A 21,168-nucleotide genomic window follows, 5' to 3' on the forward strand; every position below is an offset into this window, starting at 1 on the left:
CCGAGCTTCCTTCTGTACGGGGTAGAGAGGAAACCTGCATCGACCCGAGGCTTGTGACTACATTTGTTCAAGAAATGTCATCTTAACCCCAAACTGTTGACACTTTATGCATGTGCTAATTGAATTTAAAAGAAGTTAAAAAAAAAAAAAAGAGGAAAAAAAATTAATAAAGATTTTAAGAGGTTACAGTAGATTCGGGTTTGGCTTTTTGTCAGCTTGTCCTTTGCTGGGAGATAATCAGCCCTGTGATGCTCCCTCCTCTGTTAGAGGCTGGGGCATGGAAGGAGCAGCGGAAAGCTGTGATCTCTCTAAAACCCTTCATTTGGAGGATCAAGCCCTCAAAGATCAATTAATTCCCCAGGGTATTTAATCCCTGACTGCCTAGATAATCAGAGGGCAGGAAAAGCTCTGTCTGTGCTTGGAGGCTCCCAGCAGCAGGAGCTGCTCCTTCCCAAACCCTCCGTGTCTCCAGCAGTTCTTGTCCTCATCCCAGGGGAAACACAGAGCCCGGGGGAGGGAAGGCAGAGACCTGTTCTGGGCTCCGAAATAAAAACACAGACACACAGAGCATGGCACATACCTGGGACAGCAGCCCAGATCTTCAAAGGTTTTAATTTTATCCCCCCCCCCCCCTATTTTTGGATATTCTCTTGACAAATCACTTTAACAGTTTTATTTACAGTAATAAAAATAAATTACTCTTACAGATGAATGTATAATATTATACACAATAGAGATACAGTGCAATAACAGCATTGATTTGTTTTCACTCGGTCATAAAGTGCATCGAAGGGGCTTGATTTAACCATAATTGAATGATAACTGTACATTTTCCTTGGAGATCAACGTTCCCAGTCGAGTCAAAAGGCTCGTGACAACACTGGCAGCAGCACGAGGCGCTGTCCCCATTGCTGTGGGATGGCCTCGTTCCTGGGGACTCAGGTGGGACGGGAGGCAGGGAACGGGGAGGGCACATTCCCACCCTGGCTGTGCTGCTGACAGCCACTCCAGAAGCCTGGCCAGCCGGAGCCGGGGCTCCGAGCCCCAGCAGGGTGAGCGCACAGCACGCTCTGCCTCGGGGGGAGTTCCCTGCTGTGCTTTACCACCAGAAACTCATCCCTGCCTCAGGCCTGGAGGATTTCCTTCCCAGGGAGGGATGATCTTTGTCCCGGAGGCTGGAGTGACCTGCTCCCAAGGGACATCAGACACAGCCCGGTGCTTGTCCCTGTGCTGCAGAGGAAAGGCAAGGCAGGGCCCAGGGCTGCGGCCAGCACTGCCCCTCGCCCTCAGCCACTGCCCAGTTGGAATAGAAGCTTTTCCTGGGACGAGCCAGCTGTTTTCCCGCTCCCAGAGCCTGCAATAAGGCCACAAACCTGTGCTTGTGGTTTCAGCAGCCAGGGACACGACGTGCTGGGAGACACCCAGCGTCCTGCCTGCCCCAGCACCCTCACTCTGGGCAGGGAAAACCTTGGCACAGGCACAGCTGCACCCGGCAGCCAGCAGAATTCCTGAAGGCAACTCTTACCCTTGGAGCTGGAGACGATTTATTCACCTCCCTCAAAGTCAGGGGCCAAAGAGCTTCAGACCAAGAGTCTGACTCTGCTGAAAACCCCGTTTTCTCTCTGTAATGCTCTGTACTGCAGAGTTTCCCAGTGGGAATGGGAGAGCTCTGTGCTGGGGTTGCAGGGGCAGCAGGAAAGGTGCCCTGGGGGGGATTTTGCAGTGGGCAGCTGCGCTGACAACAGAGAAGGTACAAATGGTCGGCAGGAGCTGCCTCACCTCACCACGAGGGAAGGCTGAGCATGAACGAGAGGAATTACAAGGGAATACCGTGTGCATCCAACAATTATTCCTGACAATTAGGAGTGAACTGTTAATTCATCGTTAACAATGACGTGAGTCTCGATGCTGGTCAGGACACACCAATACAAGTGAGTACCAATGGTTTTTTTAAAGGTCTCCCCACCCCAGATTTGATGCTTCTACAAGAAAGAGATATTCCGTCACCTAATGAGAACAGTAATGGTTTCTTGGGGGTTCATCCCAGGTTCAATTAAAACTCTCTAATTGTGGGGCTGCCACATCAGGACTGAGATCCTTGGAATCTTTACTGCTGGTTGCTGACGAGAAGCTGGCTAAAAAGAGACACTTTCACTGCTCAAAGTCTCAAACTGACCGAAATGAAAAAGGAAAAAAAGAAAACAACCCCCAAAATAAAACCAAGCGGCTTTGTTGGTAGAGTCTGTACATTTTAATAGGTTTTTTTGTGTGTGGTTTCTTTTGAATTTCTCATGCTGGGACAGGGAAAAGGGCTTGTTGTAAACGCACAAGCTCCCCCCAGCCCTGGCACATCTCCATGACCCTCAGGGCTGCTGTGGTTACATCCCAGCCACGGTGGCCCTGGCCTTGTCACAGTGTATTTGAGGAATGTTTTCTCCTTTTTCCCCCTCGTCGCCCTTTCCTCGTCCCCTCAGCTCAACCAGCCAAGCACCAACGCCAAAAGCTTTTCACATCTACATTCTGCTGGCCACCAGCTCGTGGTGGAAAAGCCAAAGGCACCCAGAAACCTGTAAATAAATCAGCAAACAAGCAGTGGATTCATTTCCCTGGCTATGCTCATCCCTGCCGTAGGCTCAGGGCTGGTTGGACACCACCTGTAATTACTCAGGACCAGTTTTCTGCCCATTTCTGCTGCTGCAGATCCACACCAGCTCCTGGAGAGTCCAGAAGCGACAAGAATGTAAGCCCAGCCTGGCTCTGGCCTCTCATCCTCTATCAAAAGCTATTTGCAAAGCTCAGAGTTTGAAAATACAGTGGCAAGATCCTGGCCAGGGTGAGGACGGGGAGTTCTTCCCAACCAAACACCCACCAGCCCCCCCCAGGCAGGTCCAGTTTCCACCTGGAGTGGCCGTGGGGACTCTGTGGAAATCAGAGGACACCTGGGAATTTCCAACAAGCCAAAGACCCTGTGCTTTGCAGGACTGCCACTGAGCCCTTGTCCCAGCTGAACAGCACAATCATTAAACCCGAGGCTTTTAGAGACCTCAGTTTAACGGAGATAGAGAATCCCAGCTGGAGGAGGCCCCCAGTACATCCAACACCAGGAAACATGGAGCACCGGGATGTGCTCCAGTTGCTCCATGTCCTTCTGGTGGTGCCCAGGAAGGGGACGGGGACTGCTGGGCTCTTTTCACTAAGCTTTGGATCCTCAGTGAATCCACCAGCTGGAAACCCCATTTTGCCTGCCAGTGATTCCCTCCCCAGCGGTGCCTCGCCCACGAGTGACACCGTTACATTCACGGGAGCTGCTCCCTGTTTCTGGCCCCAGAACCTCATGCTAAGGCCCTGCATTCCATCCTAAACCTGCCCCAAAGGCAGCCCCAAACCCCCGGATATTCCCACCCTGCACACAGCAGCACTGCCTCAGTCAGTGATTTAAGGTTTTAAATGAACTTTCCTGGTGTTCATTCAACAGAAGGAGGCCCCAAAATCCATCCTCCCCCCAATATCCAACTTTGCCACTCCAAACTCTGCCAGTAAAAGGTTTTCTCTGTGGAAAACAAAACCAAAGCACTGAAGCAAAGGTGCAGTAAAGTGCTCAGAAGTTTCCACAAGGCAACGCTTGGCAGGTGAATCTAAACCTCTTTATCCTCTTCTTCACTTCCCCTCATTTCCCCGCTTCCCTTTTCTCTGATAAAACAGGAAAGAAAAAACAGAAAAAAACCCCAAAAAACCCCAAAAACCAACCCTGGAAATTGCACTGATTTTATTAAGGGGAATGACTGCAAGAATGCCAGGTTATCAAAATGGGGGAGTTTTTTTAGAGGAGATTTCTTGAGACTTTTCCTGAAACCTAACAAGTGTTTTTTACAACTTCCATGGGCAGCTTTAACATCTCAAAGAGAGAGGTGCTGGACCATCAGAGGAAAAGAAATGAAATCATTATTTTACAGGAACTCTGAGCACAAGAATAGGCTGGTACCACATCCTGATACTGACCGTGAGCTGGGTCAGTGCACTCAAGGACCAGGATTCAGAGTTTGCTTTTACCAAAGTGGCTGAAAATGTGTTTGGGTGAGCACCCAGTGTCCCAGTGAGGACATCCCCCTGCTCCTAACCTCAGTCTGGCAGGGGCTGTGTCCTCAGCTTTAGCTCCTCACATCCCGAATCTTTCTCCTCTTGCTGTGGAGGGACACAGGGAGAAATTTTTCATCGATCCTTATTTGACTTTGGCCAAGTTTATCAGTTTATCCCTCAAACTGAGACGCATTTTACTTGAGCAACTCAACTCTGAAAAGAACATTGTTAAAATCAAGCTCTTCAGCAACAGGGAATTCACTGGAAAGCCAAAAAAAATGCAACTTTTTTTTCGTGTCAAGGTTTCTCTAGAGCTGATTAGTTAAACTACCTTTCATCTAAAGATACAAAAATGAGCCGCCCAGAGAAACGAATCCTGACTTCTAGCTAGGGTGGTTGTATAAAAAACATTTCAAATGTTCACAATGTTTCAAAAAGGGTTTAAGCTATTGAGTTTTTACACTGAAGGACTGCAGGGACCTGGCCGCGCTTGAGAAACCAGAAGAAATAGAATGAGTAGAGTGTTTGTATAAATATTAGTCTTTCTTATATATATATATATATTTACTTTAAAACTTACATTGATTCCACATTGTGCCAACTGCCCATTCCCCAAGGTATTCAACAGAGAAAGGAAATGAAAAAAACCAACCCCAAACCCACAAAACATAGAAGCTCAAAGACTGGCCACCTCTCACAGGGAGACAATAAGCCCAAGCCCCAGGCACACTTGGGAGATTCACAACTTTCTCATGTGCACTTAGCTCCGAGGAGCGAGAGATTCATTGCACAGACCCAGGGACAAAATCCACCTGGATCTGTCTGGATCCAGCCATAAAGTGACTTTTGTACCCTCTGCAGACACACAAAGCAAGAACATTTATTCCACTATCACAGACTCACAGAACTTTACAGGTGTGGAGGGACCTCAAAGCCCAACCACTGTCACCCCCTGCCATGGGCAGGGACACCTCCCACTGTCCCAGGCTGCTCCAAGCCCCGATGTCCAACCTGGCCTTGGACACTGCCAGGGATCCAGGGGCAGCCACAGCTGCTCTGGGCACCCTGTGTCAGGGCCTGCCCGCCCTCCCAGGGAACAATTCCTGTCCAGCATCCCACCCATCCCTGGCCTCTGGTTAGCCATTCCCCGTGTCCTGTCCCTCCACACCCTTGCCGAAGTCCCTCTCCAACACCACAACAATTTCTCTCCAGCAAAGCAGAATTATTTGGGTACCGGACTGAGCTGCTCAAGCCCCCCCATGCCAGGGCCCCGGGCAGCACCCCCTGTGTGCCCTGAGCCACCCTGGATGTCGCACCCCCGGCCCTGCCGCCTCGCCGGGGGTTGCTTGGACTCTTTCTGGCTTTATCGGTGAATGCACGATTCCACCTCCCGGCCAAAAGAAAGCACAGGATAAAGGACACTTCATCATGGTCTCACTGACACCACACAGCACATCACACAGCACAGGAATGTCGGGGCCCGGCGCTTCTCTAAGGAAGCAAAGTAAAGTGGCAGCATCGGCAATGACACGTGTGGTGACAGAGGCTTCCCTCTCGGGGACTCCAGCAAGCCCGGACCCCTCTTTGGATGAAAACCCCACCCCATGTAAACAACTCGTGTGGGAGGGGGGAAAGCAGCACCCCGCTGCCCCAGCTGGGCAAGGAGAGCCCTTCCTTGGCCTCCCAGACTTTGGGGTGCAGGGCACCCCGGCTGCCCTCACCCCCGCACACCGCCAACCCCGCCCCAGTCACATTTTTGGGGGCGGGGGGAAGGAGGGAAGGGATTCCCCGAGTACCCCCATCCCTGCGACTGCCCTAAAAGCCACTCCTAAAATGTCTTTCACCCCGCAGGTTCTCCGAGTGCTCCGCAAACCACAGAGGCAGCGGGGGTCTCCGTGTCCGTCCTGCCGCGGCCCCCCCGGCCGGAGATCTCCTCCCCCGCGGTGCTGAACGCGGGCCCCCCCCGTTATTCATTATTGCATAGCATCGCAGGCCCTGATTTCAGGGGATGGGCACGGCCACCCCACGCGTGGGGACCAGCCCCGCCGGGGGAGGGGACAGCACGCCTCCCTCCCGCCCCCCGCTCCCGTGGCCTTCCCATGGGATGTGCCCCCGAGGCGTGGGACCACCCGGACGGGGCCCGCTGCTCCCCTGGCTCCTTACCCCGAGAGCAAGAAAACGCCACCGTGCGAGGATCCTTTTCTCTTTTTTTTTTTTTTTTTTTTTCCCTTTCTTCCTTCCTTTCATCCTTTTCTTTTCCCTTTTTTTTTTTTTTTTTTGTGTTTTGTGTTTTTAAATAAAAAATAAAATGTGTAAGAAAATAACATTTCTAAAGGAAACCATTATCATTCTACACTCTCTCTCTCTCTCTCTCTTTTTTTTTTTCCCCTTTTTTTTTTTTTTTTTTCCCTCTTTCTCTTTTTGGCCATCTTGCCATGGAACGAGATGTGCTGACCGGGCGGGGGGGGCTCCTCCCGGTAGGAAACAATAACGACAGAGGGGGAAAAGAGGAGGAGGAGAGCCGGGGAGCACCTCCGGCTCCGTGCTCAGTCCTCACACGTCGCTGGATGTCCTTGGTCTGGAGGAGAACGTGGAAGGGATGCACCCGCAGCAGGCCAGCCAGAGCGACTTCTGGATGTCTGGGTTTCTGAAGGCGTAAATGATGGGGTTGATGAGCGAGTTGCAGGTGGCGGGCAGCGCCAGCGAGTAGGTGTACACCGTGGGGTAGCTGGAATCGGCCACCAGGGAGTAGATGGCGAAGGGGATCCAGCACAGGGCGAAGGTGCCGAGGATGAGCGACAGCGTGGAGAGCCCTTTGCGGGTGGAGGTGGCCTGCGCCGTGGCGATGAACTGGTGCTGCACGGCGATCTGCTGGGCGTGCCGGAAGGCGATCTTGCAGATCTGCAGGTAGAGCTGCATCATGAGGGCGAAGAGGAGCAGGAAGGTGACGGCCAGCACGGCCGCGTTGTCCTTGGTGACGGGCCGCAGGATGCTGCAGGAGCTCTGGTCCCGCAGGCAGTTCCAGCCCAGCAGCGGCAGCAGCCCCACGCCCAGGCACAGCAGCCACATCAGCAGCACCATGGCGCAGGTGAAGCCCAGCGTGCGCTCGCTGTGGTAGGTGAGCGCGTTGTACAGCGACAGGTAGCGGTCCACGGTGATGGCCAGCAGGCTGCAGACCGAGGCGGAGAAGGCGGCCAGCAGCAGCCCCGCCGCCGCCAGCTCCGCCGCCTCGCTGGGCGGCCGCAGCAGGTAGCGCACGGCGAAGTTGGCCACCAGCCCCAGGCCGGCCAGCAGGTCGGCCAGCGCCAGGCTGCCGATCAGCAGGAACATGGGCGCCCGCAGGCTCGGCGTGTAGAACAGCACGGCCAGCACCAGCGCGTTCTCCCCCGCCACCGCCGTGCCCGTGGCGCACAGCGCGATGTCCCAGGGGCTCACCGAGCCCGCGGCCGCGGCCCCCGCCGCCCGGAGCCGCCGTGCCCGGCCCGGCCGCCGCCGCCGAGGGCCAGGCGGGGGGCTCCGAGGCGTTGCCGAGCCCCGGGAGCCGCTGCTGCTGCTGCGGCTGCGGCGGCCACGGCTCCCCCATGGCGGCGGGGCCGTGCAGCATCGCTGGGGAGAGAGGGAGAAGGGGGCGGTGAGGGCGGCGAGCCGGGGACGGACCCCGAGCCCCCGGAGAGCCGCCGAGCCCGGTGCGGCCAGCGCCGCGCCGAGCCCGCGCCTCGACCCGAGCCCGGAGCAGCAGCGAGCCGGGGGAGACCCTCAGCGAGCCCGCCCCGCGTTCCGGAGCCCCCCGCCCCGGGACACCGCGCCCCTCACCGGGCCGCCCCCGCCCGCCGCATCCCCGCCCGCTCGCCCCCAGCCCCGCTGCAGCTTCCCCGCGATCGAGCCCCCCGGCCCCGGTTCGCCCCACACGCACCCCTGGCCGCTATCTCCCGCCGGGCTGAGGCCGAGCACAACTCATCACCCCGCTGCCCGCAGCCGCCTCCATGCGCTCGGCTCCATGCAGGGTCCGCAGCCACTGCGCACCCGGTGAGGAACCGGCCGCCCCCTCCTCCTCCTCCTCCTCCTCCCCTCCCCGGGCCACGGCCACCTTTGCTACCTATTTATAGCGCAACCCCTCAGCCCCCCTCCTCCCGCAGCCTTTTCTTTTTTGCGTGCAGTGAGTAAAAATAAACACTATTAATAGGCCAGCGCCTGTATGCGGAGCCGCTGATGGAAGGAGAAGGCAGCGGCAAGGGACAGCCTTGCGTTAAGTTTCTCCTTCCTCCCTGCCTTTCCCTCCTTCGGAAAAAGCTGCCGCAAGATGCTCCCAGCCCGCGGCTGCATCCTGCCCTGCCCGGCGGAGTGAATCCCCCCGCCCGGGGGGGCAGCCCAGGTGTGAAGGTCGGGGCTGTGCCCGCAGCCCGCTGCCATCCCCCGCCGCCACCACCGCCCCTTCCCGCATGCAGCCGCCACGCCGGGGGTTGTTGTTTTACCTGGTTTTAATGCTCGAGGATCAGCTCGCTCCCCCCACCCCGTTTTTATTTTTTTCCTTGCCGGTCCTTCCAGCCCTTGGTGCGAAGCCTCATTCCTCGGCGAGCATCGCTAATAGCGTTGGCAGAGAGCTGGCATCGACTTGCACTTAATATTCCTGCCCCATTGGATCTGCTGATAAATCTCAACTCTGACGTCAAAGTCTTCACTTATATTCATGATCCAAGTCTGTGAATCAGAGCCGCTGTGATCAGAATAACAACAAGGCTGGCTCCCCGTTCCACATCGCCATCCACACCCGCGGGCACGCGGGGGGTGCGCGCACCCGCCCCGCCGACCGTTCATTCATGAGCTCCGCCGCCGCCCCGACGCACCTCCCCAAGGTCGGGGCCCGCCGCACCTGCGTCCTGCGGATGCAGTTTGGGCAGCGGCCAGGCCCCGGCGCCTCGCAGGGTTTATTTTTACCGCCCGTGCCCGGGGATGCGAAGGGAGGGCGGCGAGCCGCCGTGCCGCGCTCCTCAAGGACAATGCCCGGGACAGCGGCACCGGCCCCCGGCGGCGGCTCAGGGTGCTCGGGGATCCTGTGCAGCCGCGCTGGGGTGGGGACATCCCTCCGCGGGCGAACATCGCTCCGCAGAGTCCTCGCCCCACACGGGCTTCCCTTCAGGCAGAGAAAAGCTGGGATGAGGAGGATCTCGGTGGAACTGGAACCTGCCCAAGGACGCTGAATGTGAGGGTCTGTCCCCCTCACCGCAGCACCCACCCATCCCCAGAGCTTCCTCCCAGATTCTCTGGGAAAGGAACAGCCTGGAAAGGAACAAATCCCAAAGACACGATCATTTTTCCAGCTATAAATGGCTCCGTGATTCATCTTGGGAGCAGGATCATCAAAGCAGGGATGCTCAGCTCCTGGATGCACAGGATTTCAGCTACACCTTCTCCCCTTTCCCCCACTGGTTTCGTAACACTCCAGTTACCCTCTTTCAACCCCCCAGCCCCCCACCCCCCCTCTCTCCCCTCTCTCCCAGGCTGGAGCTTTGCGGTGCAGCCCGCTCAGCGCTGGGAAGGATTTCCAGCTCCTGATGCGCAGAGATATTTAGGTGAACATCAGTGATTTTGGCTGAACCCAGCCGCCCCAATTTGGAGCATCTGCCTTCCTAATCAGGCCAAGCCCCATCCCAGGGGACTCGAATCGTCATCTACCTGGGGCCGCCGGCCGCGTGACCGAGCGCCGTGAGCCGAGTGACAGCGGCGACATCACAAGGGGCGGAGGAAACCCGAGCCAGGAGCTGAATGAATTCGCTCCCGCTCCCGGTAATTACGCACCGCCCGGGAAAGGGGAGGCGGGCGAGGAGCTCTGCCTGGATCCCCTCGGCAGCGCTGCCTGCCAGGAGCGCTGCAAGGAGCGGTGGATGTAGCGGGGATGTGCCGGCCGGGCCCGGTGGGCTGTGGGGTCAGAGCACACGGGACTGAGCGGGGATGTCGCTGCTGTCCCCAGCCCCCGGGCGCCAGGTGCAGCCAACACACGCAGTGACCCAGCCTGGCCCTTGTCACCCGGAGCCGCCCCTTGCAGGGACACGCACGCTCCCAGCTGATCCCAAAGCTCCCAAAGTTGCCTTGGCCCTCCTGCTCCATCCAGCATCCCACCCTTCCTGCCCTCCCCCCGCAGAGACCCTCGAACACCCGGCACTCCCACTGCAGCCCCTTCCTTCCCACCTTCAGTTCCTCCCCTCGACATCCCAGGTCAAGTTTGCCACGACCCCGGGATGATTTTCCTGTGTCCTACAGAAACACCGGTCCCTGGCAGATGTTATCCCTCTCGGCTCCAGCAGTGCCCCCTCTCCATACACACATCCCAGACGATCTCAGCCAGTGATGGGACCTGCTTGTCCTTCTGCCCCGCGTCCCCAGTCAGTTTTTTTGGTGTTCCACCTGTGCAAGGAGGTGCAGTGGATTGGCAAAGCACCGGCTGGGGTAGCCCAAGAACGCTGAGATTTTCTGGTCACAAAACCGACGTTATCTGCCCCCGTTTGAACCAGGGCTTGCTGTCCCCAGAGCAGCCCTGTCGCACGTGAGAGGTTGAGCCACTGCGCGCCCTGTTTTCAATGCTTGAGAATCTACTTTATGAAGTTGTATTTAATGTTCTGAGCTCCCTGAGCAGCTGCAAGGCCGTTCTGGCAATATTCAGATATTAGATACCTGTATTTAAATTTATTATCTGTGTTTAAATTGCAGACTCAATAGAGAGGAGCAAAGATCGAAGCTAAGCAAAGACACGAGGCTGACAGTAATTACAGAGCAAGGGGCCACCAGCCTCACCTGGGAATGCTGCTCAGCATGGAAAAACTCTCCCACCTTCATTCCTCACCATCCTCCTTGGATTTTGGCCTTTGGGAGAGGACTCGGAGCTGAACAAGGCAGGTTTTGGTATGGCACTGCCCTGTGGTGATGCCAGGTGCTCCCAGCACCCAGCAGGGCTTCACCTGGGGCTCATCTGCCTCACATTTTGTGCTTTTTTTGCTTAAAACGAGTGGGTGGCAAGTTAAAAGCAGGGCGCCAATCACTAATGACGTGGCTGTCCCAGGCCCAGCCCACTGGGAACCAAAGCTGGAACACGGGCTGCTGTCTAAGGGCGCACTGGTGCTACAGAGGAATAACTACAACTCCAACTCTCCATCATTTTTATTTTTTTTTTTATCCCCAGAAGTATTAAAATCAGCTTTGCTTCTTTTCTTTGGGGAAACGTCATCACCTCAGCTTTCCCCACTCCTGTGGGAGCCTCCTGTGGCTGAGCTGACAAATCCATGAGCTCACTGCCTTGTGACCCCCAGCCAGGCTCCAGCGCTGCTGGAACGTTCCCCCTCGTCTCATTGATCCCGGCGGCATTCCTGCGGATCCAGCCTCATCCCAGCACCTCCCTTGCTCCCTGTTACTCCATCGGCGCTTGAGGAGCTCTGAGGAGGAAAAGCACAGCTATAATTAGCAGTGCTGACTAATCAGGGTGGCAAACAGGAGCTCGGAGCCCGCCAGCCTCCCCAAAACGGGGCCGTGGGGGCCGAGTGCCGCCGGGGAGCTAGAGGAGCCCTACATTCAACGGCTTTGCATAATTCCTGCGGGAAATGAGGCCATTTTCTCACTGCAGCCACTGGAAAGATGGGAATTCTCCCAGTGCTGCTCCGGCTGCAGCATCCCAGCCTGGTGGGAAGAGCCAGGGCTCCACGGTGGGTTGGGGTGGTTGAGGTGCTGATGCCAAAGCCAGGCACTGGAGGAGTTGGAGGGCGGCAGGCAGGAGTGTGGCTGATAAAATCATCCGCTTCTGTGGAAAAAGAGCTGATTGTCCTGAAAAGCCTCTCTCCAGGTAGCCGGAATGGGCCCCTTCCAGCTCCTGGCTTGCAGGGGTGAGCTCTGCCATCCCCCTGCAGCAGCACTGCTGCAGCCCTGATTTCACCTCTTGGAGAGCCACGGGCGGATCCTCGGCTCTTCCAGCACCAGAGGACTCCTTCCTGCCCCCAGGTGAGCTCTGTCTGGCTTGTCCAGCCTGGGGACAGTGGGGACACCGTGTCTCACTGCCCTGCTGCTGTTCCACATGCAGGGAACATTCCCCATCGAGGGGGACAACGCCCGGCTGTGCCAGGAGGGAAGGAGCCATTCCAAGACTTCTCCTCCTGGTCCTCACCAAGCACTCAGGCCAAGCCAGGGGAAGGATTTTTGCTCCTCCCATCAGTGATATCATCCCCACACTAATGGTTTTGCTCCAAGTCCTTGCCTGAGCCAGAGGGACACGTTTTGGAGCACCTTTGCTGGCACATGCCGTGCCACCATATGTCACCGAGCAGGGCTTCTGGGAAAAAGTTGGGTTTGTTTTTTTTTTTTTCCCAAAATAAAGGGTTTTGCACTGTTTTACTACTCCTCTCAAGCTTTATGTGCTGCTCTGGCTGGGTGCCTCATCAGCAGTGACTGTGTTTCCCTAAGCTGCCATTCAGCCACAGGGAACACCGGGAGCATGCAGAATAGGAGGCAAAATATTCGGGCATATGAGTGTGATAATAAATAATTAACAATAACCCGATTTACCTGACGTGGCACCGAGGTAAGGAAGGTTTTCTAGGGGTTTAGATCGGGAAAAATAGGAAAGAGCCTTTAAAAAAAAAATAGAAAATCTGGAGTTTTTTTGCATCTGAGTTCTGGGCAGCCGTCCCTCCCCGCTGTGCCCCGGGCACCTGCTGCCACCAGTGTGGGTTTTCCAAAACCAGGCTTGGAGTGAGCTGCTCCAGACCCTGGAGCTGCAGCAGAGAAGCAGCTCTGAGCACCAGGATGGGCCTGGGTCTGTGTGGAAAAGCCCTTGGCTGCCCCAAGGACCTACAGGAATCCACAGGTGCTGGCAGGGATGGATTTGCTGCTCCATTCAATCCCTGCACCCCTGATGATCCCTCCTGGGGGATTGGCACGGGGGGAACATCCCCCCTGTGGTGGCACTGACAGCTCCTCCAGCCTCCCCAGCCCCTTTCCCAGTGGGCAGGAAGGATGTCGGGTTCCAAAACTCCTGGGGAACAAATTCCCAGCTTTGAGGTGGAGCATAAAGGATGGATTTTTTTTTTTTAGCTCCGCACCCCCACACTGCTCCTCTCTATTTATTGATTTTTGACTGGGGCTCCTGACGTTTAAACAGGATCCTGTGTGGGGTGACAGCACTGGGCTCCCCTCCTGAGCACAGGCACATTCCCGGGAATCAGGTTGGGGAACCACAATGCCTGGATCCAAAGCCCTGGTCTCCAGGATCGGGTGGGTCAGGACATCACCCAGAAAAGGCCACAGCTGCTTGCTGGGAAAGAAATAATTTGTATAATGCAAGTGCTTGTCTTGGAAAAAAAAATCTGTTTACTCAAAGACAGCCACGAGTGGGGTTTGCCAGCAACGTGGTCACATCCCAACCCTCAGCCTGAGCTATGGCCACCTGGATTTTGGGGGGGTGTGGAAGTATTTTTCCCTCTCTGGGCATTGCAATTTCTCCTTCAGCACCACTGTGCAGAGCTGTCTCAGCACTCGGGGATAAAAGAGACATTTCCTGGAGTGTGAGCACCCAGCTGGAGTGGAGAGCTGCTAAACGTCCTGGGAATCTGCCTTCTGCATCCTCCTGGCTGGGGTTTAAAGCAGAGAGGTTCTCTGGCCCCACAGGAATTGGGGGTTCCACCCCAGAGCTGTGCTGGGCTGATGTTTGGCTGACAAACATCCTCCCCCTGAGATCCCCACAGGTGAATTAATGCCAAAAAGGCGCTTGGAGGAGGGAATGGGAAAAGCAGCAAACAGGGAAAACCCTCCAGATACTTTAAAACTGCCGAACTTGAAGGATTTGGGGGAGATGAAGGCAGCAGGATGGATGGGGAGAATGAGACCCAGAGCTGCACCTTCCCACCCAGTTTTGAGCAGTTTCCCTGGCGGGGCTGGGGGGGGGGGGTGTTCTGAACTTTTTTTTCCCTCCTGAAAGGTCAGCTCTCTTGTCAGAGCTCGAAGTCACAAGCAGCATCCGTGATACGAGTGTAATCGTGTTTGATGAGTCACTTGTTTAACAGGAAGAGGCTGCTGGTTGCTATAGGGATGGCAGCAGAGGGGAGAGGATCCCTCCCTTACCCTGCTCAAACAGAAAACGCAGCAATTCCAGGCCAACCCCCCCCTCTGCTGTAACTTTTTGACCCAGTTCGGTATCCCGGCTGCAGGGGTGGCCAGGCAGGTCCTTGAGCGTGGGACATCCTGGAGTTTGGGGACTGGGAAAGGACCAGGAGGGCTCAGGATGAGGGCTGGCCTTGGGCACACGGGGGACGGGGAGCTCCAGGGCTTTGGGGTGACAGAAGCTGAGCTCCCCATCCTTCCTCAAGGCTTTTCCCTCTATCCCAGGGAATCGCAGCGCTCCCGGGAGCGCCTGACCCCTCCGCAGTGCGGTTGCTGCCCTGCTGGGAAAGGTGAGATCAGGGGGAGCTGCGGCTGTTGTCACCTTTGGAATGAGGCCACCGGCTCACCGAGGACACTCGCCAATGTCACCGTGACCCCTCCCCTCCCGGCTCGGTGGCTGCCAGCCTTTAACCCCCAGGGCTGCTCTGTCACTCTCTGCTTTCACCCCTCGTTCCCCTTCCCCTCTCTCGGGCCGGGCTCGGGGATCCATTCCCAGATCCAGACCGGAGGAGGCTCCCGGCCGCTTTTGCAGGGACGGGGTGGGGGAATTCTGCCAGTTCCATCCCTGCAGAGCCTGGGTAAACCCCCCCAGCTCAGCAGAGATGCTGCTCTGCCCCGGGACAGCCCCAGCTCCTCATTAGGGAACCGCTAATTACCTCCCCTTCATTCCTTGAAGCCGTTTCACGGCTGTGAGCACGGGCTCAGTTTAGCTCCCCTGCTCCTGCCAGGGATGCAGTTTGCCCACTCACACTTTCCCCTGTGGATCGGGAGAATTTGGTGCCACTTCGCGAGGAAGAAGCCTCCAGCCTTCAGCTGCGCTCAGCCGAAGTGTTTGTGTTCGACCCCTCCTGCGTGAGGGGGTTTAAGAGATGCTTACTGTGCTCCCAGCAGCTCTGGATTCCAGAGAGGAGCATCTTCTTCCCTCCACAAACCCACTGGGGAAAAGAAAAGGTGGGAAAAATAAGAAGAGGGCACTGGGAGAGCCCCAGACCTCTGAGGGTATCAGGTTTGGGTGTTCTGGTGCCACACTGGGGAAGGCTCTGTCCCACCACGGCCCCGCCAAACCCAACCTGGCAAATTCCCCAAGCGCTTTGGGAGTTCCTCAGGCTGGCAACACCACGCCCATGGAGGAGGGGGGACTGATGGAATTCCCTCTGCTCCATGAATCCCTTCATGGGGTCTGTCCCCAAATCTGCCTCGTTGGGTGCCCGAGTTCCCCAAATCCTGCCCTGCTGGGTCTCTGCATCCCAAATCCTGCCTAGTTCCGTCTCTTCCCCTCAAATCCCACCTTGCTGAGTGCCAAGCCCCCAGATCCTGCCTCGGCAAGTCCCTGATCTGTGGGGTTTTTATCTTCTTTTCTTCTCTTAGAGCCGGGATTAAAGCACAGGAGACACAGATTTCGTGTTTGGAGTCAGTCTTTATTAATCCTTATCTATGTTACAGTCTCACGAGTTGTGAGTTCTAACGAGGTAGAAAACGGCTCTAACTCTTTCCAAGGTCTTTGAAGCACTAATTACCCAATAACGAGATGACACCTCTATTATTTTTACTTTTAGCCCAATAACCAACCCCTTGTGGTCCACAATATGGATTCCTTCACCCAATTACAAAATACCACCCAAACTCATGAAGAAGGTGAAAGAAGCAGTCCTCCATCTTGCTTTATATATATTACTATATACTGAAATCTTAAACTCCAAGTTTTGCACCCTGAGAAGTCACACACTTCTATTCAAACTCCACACCCACAACCCCAGTGCTGTCACTCGATTTTGGAATTCTGTTCCACAGCCTCGGGTCAAATGCAGAGTTTGCTTGAGGGTCAGTGCACAGAAAACCTGGAATTCTCAGCCTCCAGGGTCCCAACACTGACCCTCAAACCCTGCCCTGCTGTCTCCCCGCACTCCAAGGTGCACAACCCCAACCCTGGGGAAGGGAGAGATTCCCCACGGCCACCCAACTAAATTATTACAGCCCCGCGCTTAATTAAACCCGACCCGCAATCAGCCACTTCGGGATGATCTGAGGCCAGCTGGCTCTTCCAACGAGGGGGAAAAAACCAAAAAAAGAAATCCCGTTTTTCCCATCAGGTGTTTCTGGAGGCGCACAGAGGTTCTGTAAATAGCGCAGCGCAGGAGGCAGCTCCGGGGTGGGGCTGCTGGAGCTGAAGGTCGGCTCCGCACTCGCATTCACGCCGGGACACCGCGGGCGAGCGGCTATTTTTAGCCGCGTGGCTTTTTAAGAAAACAAAACCCCATCCAGGAAAAACATCGCGGGGATATCGGGAAAGATAAACCGAGCCCGAATTCCCGATCCTTGGGAGCGCCCGGTGCTGGCTGGAGCATCCCCGAATCCTCCAGTGCTGGGGGTGGGGGCCCGACCCTCAGCCCCGGCTCGCTGCAGGTTTGGGGAAATAAACCCTTGGGGATGTCACCCCAAGGCACGGGGGGCCGGCATTTCCTGACTCTGTTAAACTGGAGACACGGAGCTCAGAGCATCCCCTCAGCGCTCAGCTGGGCGCCGCGGCGTTAATTAGCGCCTCAGCTCAATTAGCGGATGGGGAAGGGGAGGGAAGCGGAGGCAGCGGGGTTGGTTTGCAGAGCACCCAGGGCAGGGGGGTCGCGGCTGTCCCCGAGCCCAGGGCACGGCCAGAAACCCCCCGGCAGCCCGGCCCGGCCCTCGGGGGCTGGTTTGGGTTTGGGGCATCCCCACGGGCAGGGCTCCGGCCCTCGGGGGCTGTTCTGGGTTTGGAGCATCCCCACGGGCAGGGCTCCGGCCCTCGGGGGCTGGTTTGGGTTTGGGGCATCCCCACGGGCAGGGCTCCGGCCCTCGGGGGCTGTTCTGGGTTTGGGGCATCCCCACGGGCAGGGCTCCGGCCCTCGGGGGCTGGTTTGGGTTTGGGGCATCCCCACGGGCAGGGCTCCGGCCCTCGGGGGCTGTTCTGGGTTTGGAGCATCCCCACGGGCTGCGCTCTGTCCCTATACCCCAGCAGAGGCTCCCCAAGGCGTCCCTGTGAGCACCTTCCTCCCTGTCACTGCACTTGGACCCGACAAATCCAAACTTTCCCCTCTAATTCCAGCATTTTCATCCCCAAAACCTTTCCCGGTGTCACAGCCCCGGCACCCAGAGCAGCACAGCCCAGTGCCAGGGCCTCACCTCCCCTGTGCCCTGCAGTGGGACGGGTGCTGGTGCTGCCTCTGCCCAGGCAGGAGGCACTGTCAGCAGGAACGACCCCAAATCAGGGTGTTTGGGTGCCCTGGCGAGGGGCAAAACCCTGGTGGGGAGCAGGGCTGTGTCTGGTAGGGCAATCTGCTCAGCAGGGTAAATAAAAAAGAAAAATAAAAGAGAGTTAAGGCACATCAAGATCCACTGGAGAACTCCTCAGCCCCTCCTCCATCCGCTGCTCCCGGCTCTGCAGAGCTTTTGAGACAGCCCAAGTCATGCTGGAGCGAGGGAAACGGGGAAAAAGAGGCAGCCCAGCTTCTCCCAGCCCCAGGGGGAGAGGAGATGCCCCTGGAGCAGGGCTGGGGACAGCGGAGCCGCTTTGGCTGCCAAGGGGAGAGCAGCAGCTCGAATCCATCCAATGTGCACGAGGGGAAGGGAGACGTCCCTGAACGCCTCCCAGCAGGCTTGGAGGAAAATCAGGATGGGATGAAACCCAAAGCAAGGCGACTCCTCATCCATGGAAGGGGTTGGATGGGAGAGGGAAAGGTGTCGCTGTCCCCGGCACGGGGTGGTCCTCTCCAAACCCTTCCGTGACGATTCTCTGGTGACAGTCACCAGTGCGGAGATGGAGGAGGGGTCCGTGGGTCCGCACAGAGCCTGCTCCGAGGGTTTGGGGCATCCAGCCGCTCCCGGGACCCCTCCCAGCAGATTCACCAGCCCCGTTTGCTCTTCTCAGTGCCGAGGTAAAATTCGTGCCGCTTCTCCAGAAGCTGTCACCCTGTCACTCAGCACCCCGCAGCGTTTGCTTTTCTCGGGATTGTGACTAACAGGCGAACCATTAAACACGCCCGGGGAAGGTGCAGGGGAGAGCGAATATTTTCTTTCTTCTCCGGGACGGAAAAAAAAAAAAAAACCCACCAAACAAACAATAAAACAAACAAAAAAAACCCCCAACCCCCCCCGCAAAAACCCCAAAAACCCACCCCCCCAAAAAAACCCCAAAAAAGCAACAAAAAAAAAAAGAAAAAAAAAACAAACAACCCCCCCCCCCCCAAAAAAGCAAAACAGACAAAAAAAAAAAGAAAAAAAGAATAAAAAACCCCAAAAAAACCCCAAAACCCCACAGGAAAAAAGTCAAAAATAAATAAAACCACAAAAAAAAAACCCAACCCAAAACCAAATACAAAAACCCCCAACCAAAACTCCACAGGAAAAAAAAAAAGAAAAAAAAAAAAAAAAGGAAGGAAAAAAAACGACAAAAAACCACCCCAACTCCAGGAGACACTTTGCAGCCTCGGGGAGCAGAAGACCCTGGGCAGAGCTCGAGGGGGGATGAGGATGGATCCACGGCCCCTCCCAGGAGCGGATACTGGCAGCCCCCGCCAGGAGCTGGGACCACCAAGATCCCGGAGCCACGGCCGGGGTGCGACCACACACAGAATCCCCCCCCAAGCTCTTGTTTTTTCCCCTTCCCGTTCTCCCAGCGCTCCCACCTCCCCAGAGGCCCGTTTGTCAGCCGGGTTTGTCACCTCCGCGCTGTCGCCGCTCCAAGGACGGACACAATTCCTTCCCCCTGCTCAATTCCTGCCCCGCAGCCCAGCATCGCCCCCCGCTCCTTCCCCGCGTTATTCCGGAGAGGCTGGAGCGTTTGTGGGAGATATTTTTGGAAGATAACGCGGTTGCCAGCTCCCCCGGGAATCCTTCTGTCCCCGAGTCATTGCTCTCCGAGGACTTGGCTCAAACCGGGTGGAAGCAGCTCAGAGAAATTGGTTTTACCAAAATCCAGCAACCTCCTCCCGGTGGGGGAGGAATGGGAAACTTGAAGGAAACCCAAGCTGGGCTTTTCTGCTGGGTCTGAGGTTCAAGAAATTCCCTTTAAACCTGGGTTTAGGTTCAGTTTTATACCATCCGTGAGAAAGCAAGACAAAAAAGAAGTGTAAAATCTCCATTCATTTTTTCACTTTACTACTCCCTAGGGGTGAGTTAATAAAAATAATTCCATTTTGTTCTGTGTCTGCTGGCTTCGGACATCCCTTAATGCCCCTCCCTGATCCTCACCAACCCACAATTGTCCCCACACCTCAGGGGACACCCCGGGCACCTGGCAGGAGGCTCTGGAAGGAGATGAGCACCCTCAGCAGCCTGGAGGTGTTGGGGCTGTGCCTCCATCGCCATCAGCAGCAGCTCCCGGCTCTGATTTGGCTCTTTGGTGCTGAAATGATGGCAGAGGATTCTGAAGGAATAAACTGGATTTTTTCCAGACTCGTGGCCTTTCGCTTGGAGAAATATTGTGACTCAAAATCTGAAAATGAACAGTTTAATGTTAAAAAAAAAAAAAAAAAAAAAAAGGAAAATGAAAAAAGAGGACTCGGGGAGGATGGCCAAGAACAACCCTTTTCCCTGATCACCCCCACATGCTGCCTCGTGCAATTCCCTGGGAATTTGCTGAGGAGGAGCCGAGGGTGTCAGGGTGGGAGCAAAGGGACCTGGAGCAGTTTCCAAATGGAGCAAAACACTGAAGTATTTTACTTCAGCTTGTCCAGGTGATGGGAAAGGGAGGATTTTTACAGGTGTGGGCTGGACATACACGGGTTTCACATCCAGGGATTCTCTGGGATGGAAATTCCCACCTGCCAGGACACCGCTGTGCAGCTGATGCTTCCAGGGCATTTCAAATCACCCAAAAGGACCCGCAGACCCGAACGGGGGGGGATGCAAAGGAGTCAAGGAGGTCACACCAGCTCTGGAATCTGAGCTGTCATCAATGTGAGATTCCCGGTTAAACACATTTTCCTGCTGGCTTTGAGTGGGGTTTATCCCACAAAGATCTCCAAGATACCAACCCTGTGGTGCCAAGTGCCTCTGGACACAGCTGGGCCTGCACAGCAGCGCTGACAGACGGGATTTCCCTTCCTTTGGGTCACCCCATCCTATCCCATCCCATCCCATCCCATCCCATCCCACCCCTCCACAGCACTTCCCTGCTTTCTGCCTGGCAATGATTTGCTGGAGTAGCTGCGGCTGCTCCTCAGAGAAGGAAACAAAACCACTTAATCGAGTGCTAATTAGTGCACTTAATCACTACCAAACTCAGCTCCTGCTGAACTCCACCTGCGATTCCACGGACTCACAAACTCCAGCTGGATTTGGCCTCAGCCTCCCTTGGGCTGGTGGCAGCAGCAGCAGCTCCAGGTTCAGTCCAGCTCTTGATGGCTCGTCCCTTCTAATTCCAGGCCTTAAATCCAAGTCAATGTCTCTTTTCTACACCAAAATTCCTCACACAACACGTTCTGCTAAAGCAGCTCGCTCCAGTCAAAAACCACCTGGGAAACAAAATGAACTCGGGCAGACCTGGGATGTTCCTGACTCCAAACTCCCAGACCCCATCCTCACCCTTCCGCCCTTCCTTCACGCTCCCTGGGGCTTGGAAATCACCCGGGAAGACCCAGCTGGGACCATCTGAATGTCTTTAATTGATTTTACACAAGCTGAAGTGTTGCAACCACTGCAGTGTTTTGTATTTGCGTTTGTTATTTGTATTTAGGAGCTTTTAAAACAACTGACAACCACTAAATGCGCTCATTATTAGCAACTCAAATATTTAACAGGCTGCTGCTGCTGTGTAATTAATTCATCCTTCCCTTCCCAGCTTTCTCTCTCCTGCGGGTGCAGAAACATCCCCCACACTCCAGCACATCCAAACAAGCACCAGCAGGGAGGGAAGGGATTGGAAGGGACCTTAAAAGGATTGTCCCAATCCATCCCCTGCCATGAGCAGGGACACTTCCC

The 21,168-nt window shown here is 55.9% G+C and overlaps 1 protein-coding gene across 1 annotated transcript; it reads right to left on the bottom strand.

Annotated features, from left to right (window-relative positions):
- Positions 1–631: 631 nt before the first annotated feature.
- On the bottom strand, positions 632–8,847 carry LOC136300308 (G-protein coupled receptor 12-like). The gene is given in 3 exon segments (XM_066202621.1): positions 632–7,522; positions 7,524–7,683; positions 8,550–8,847. Coding segments are annotated over 2 exon segments (1,050 nt in total). The 5' UTR covers positions 7,682–7,683; positions 8,550–8,847; the 3' UTR covers positions 632–6,630.
- Positions 8,848–21,168: the final 12,321 nt, after the last annotated feature.

This window comes from Chamaea fasciata, unplaced genomic scaffold, assembly GCF_029207755.1.
Source record: "Chamaea fasciata isolate MVZ Bird 193981 ecotype frontalis unplaced genomic scaffold, bChaFas1.0.hap1 SCAF_22, whole genome shotgun sequence".
In the NCBI taxonomy this organism is placed as follows: Eukaryota; Metazoa; Chordata; class Aves; order Passeriformes; family Sylviidae; genus Chamaea; species Chamaea fasciata.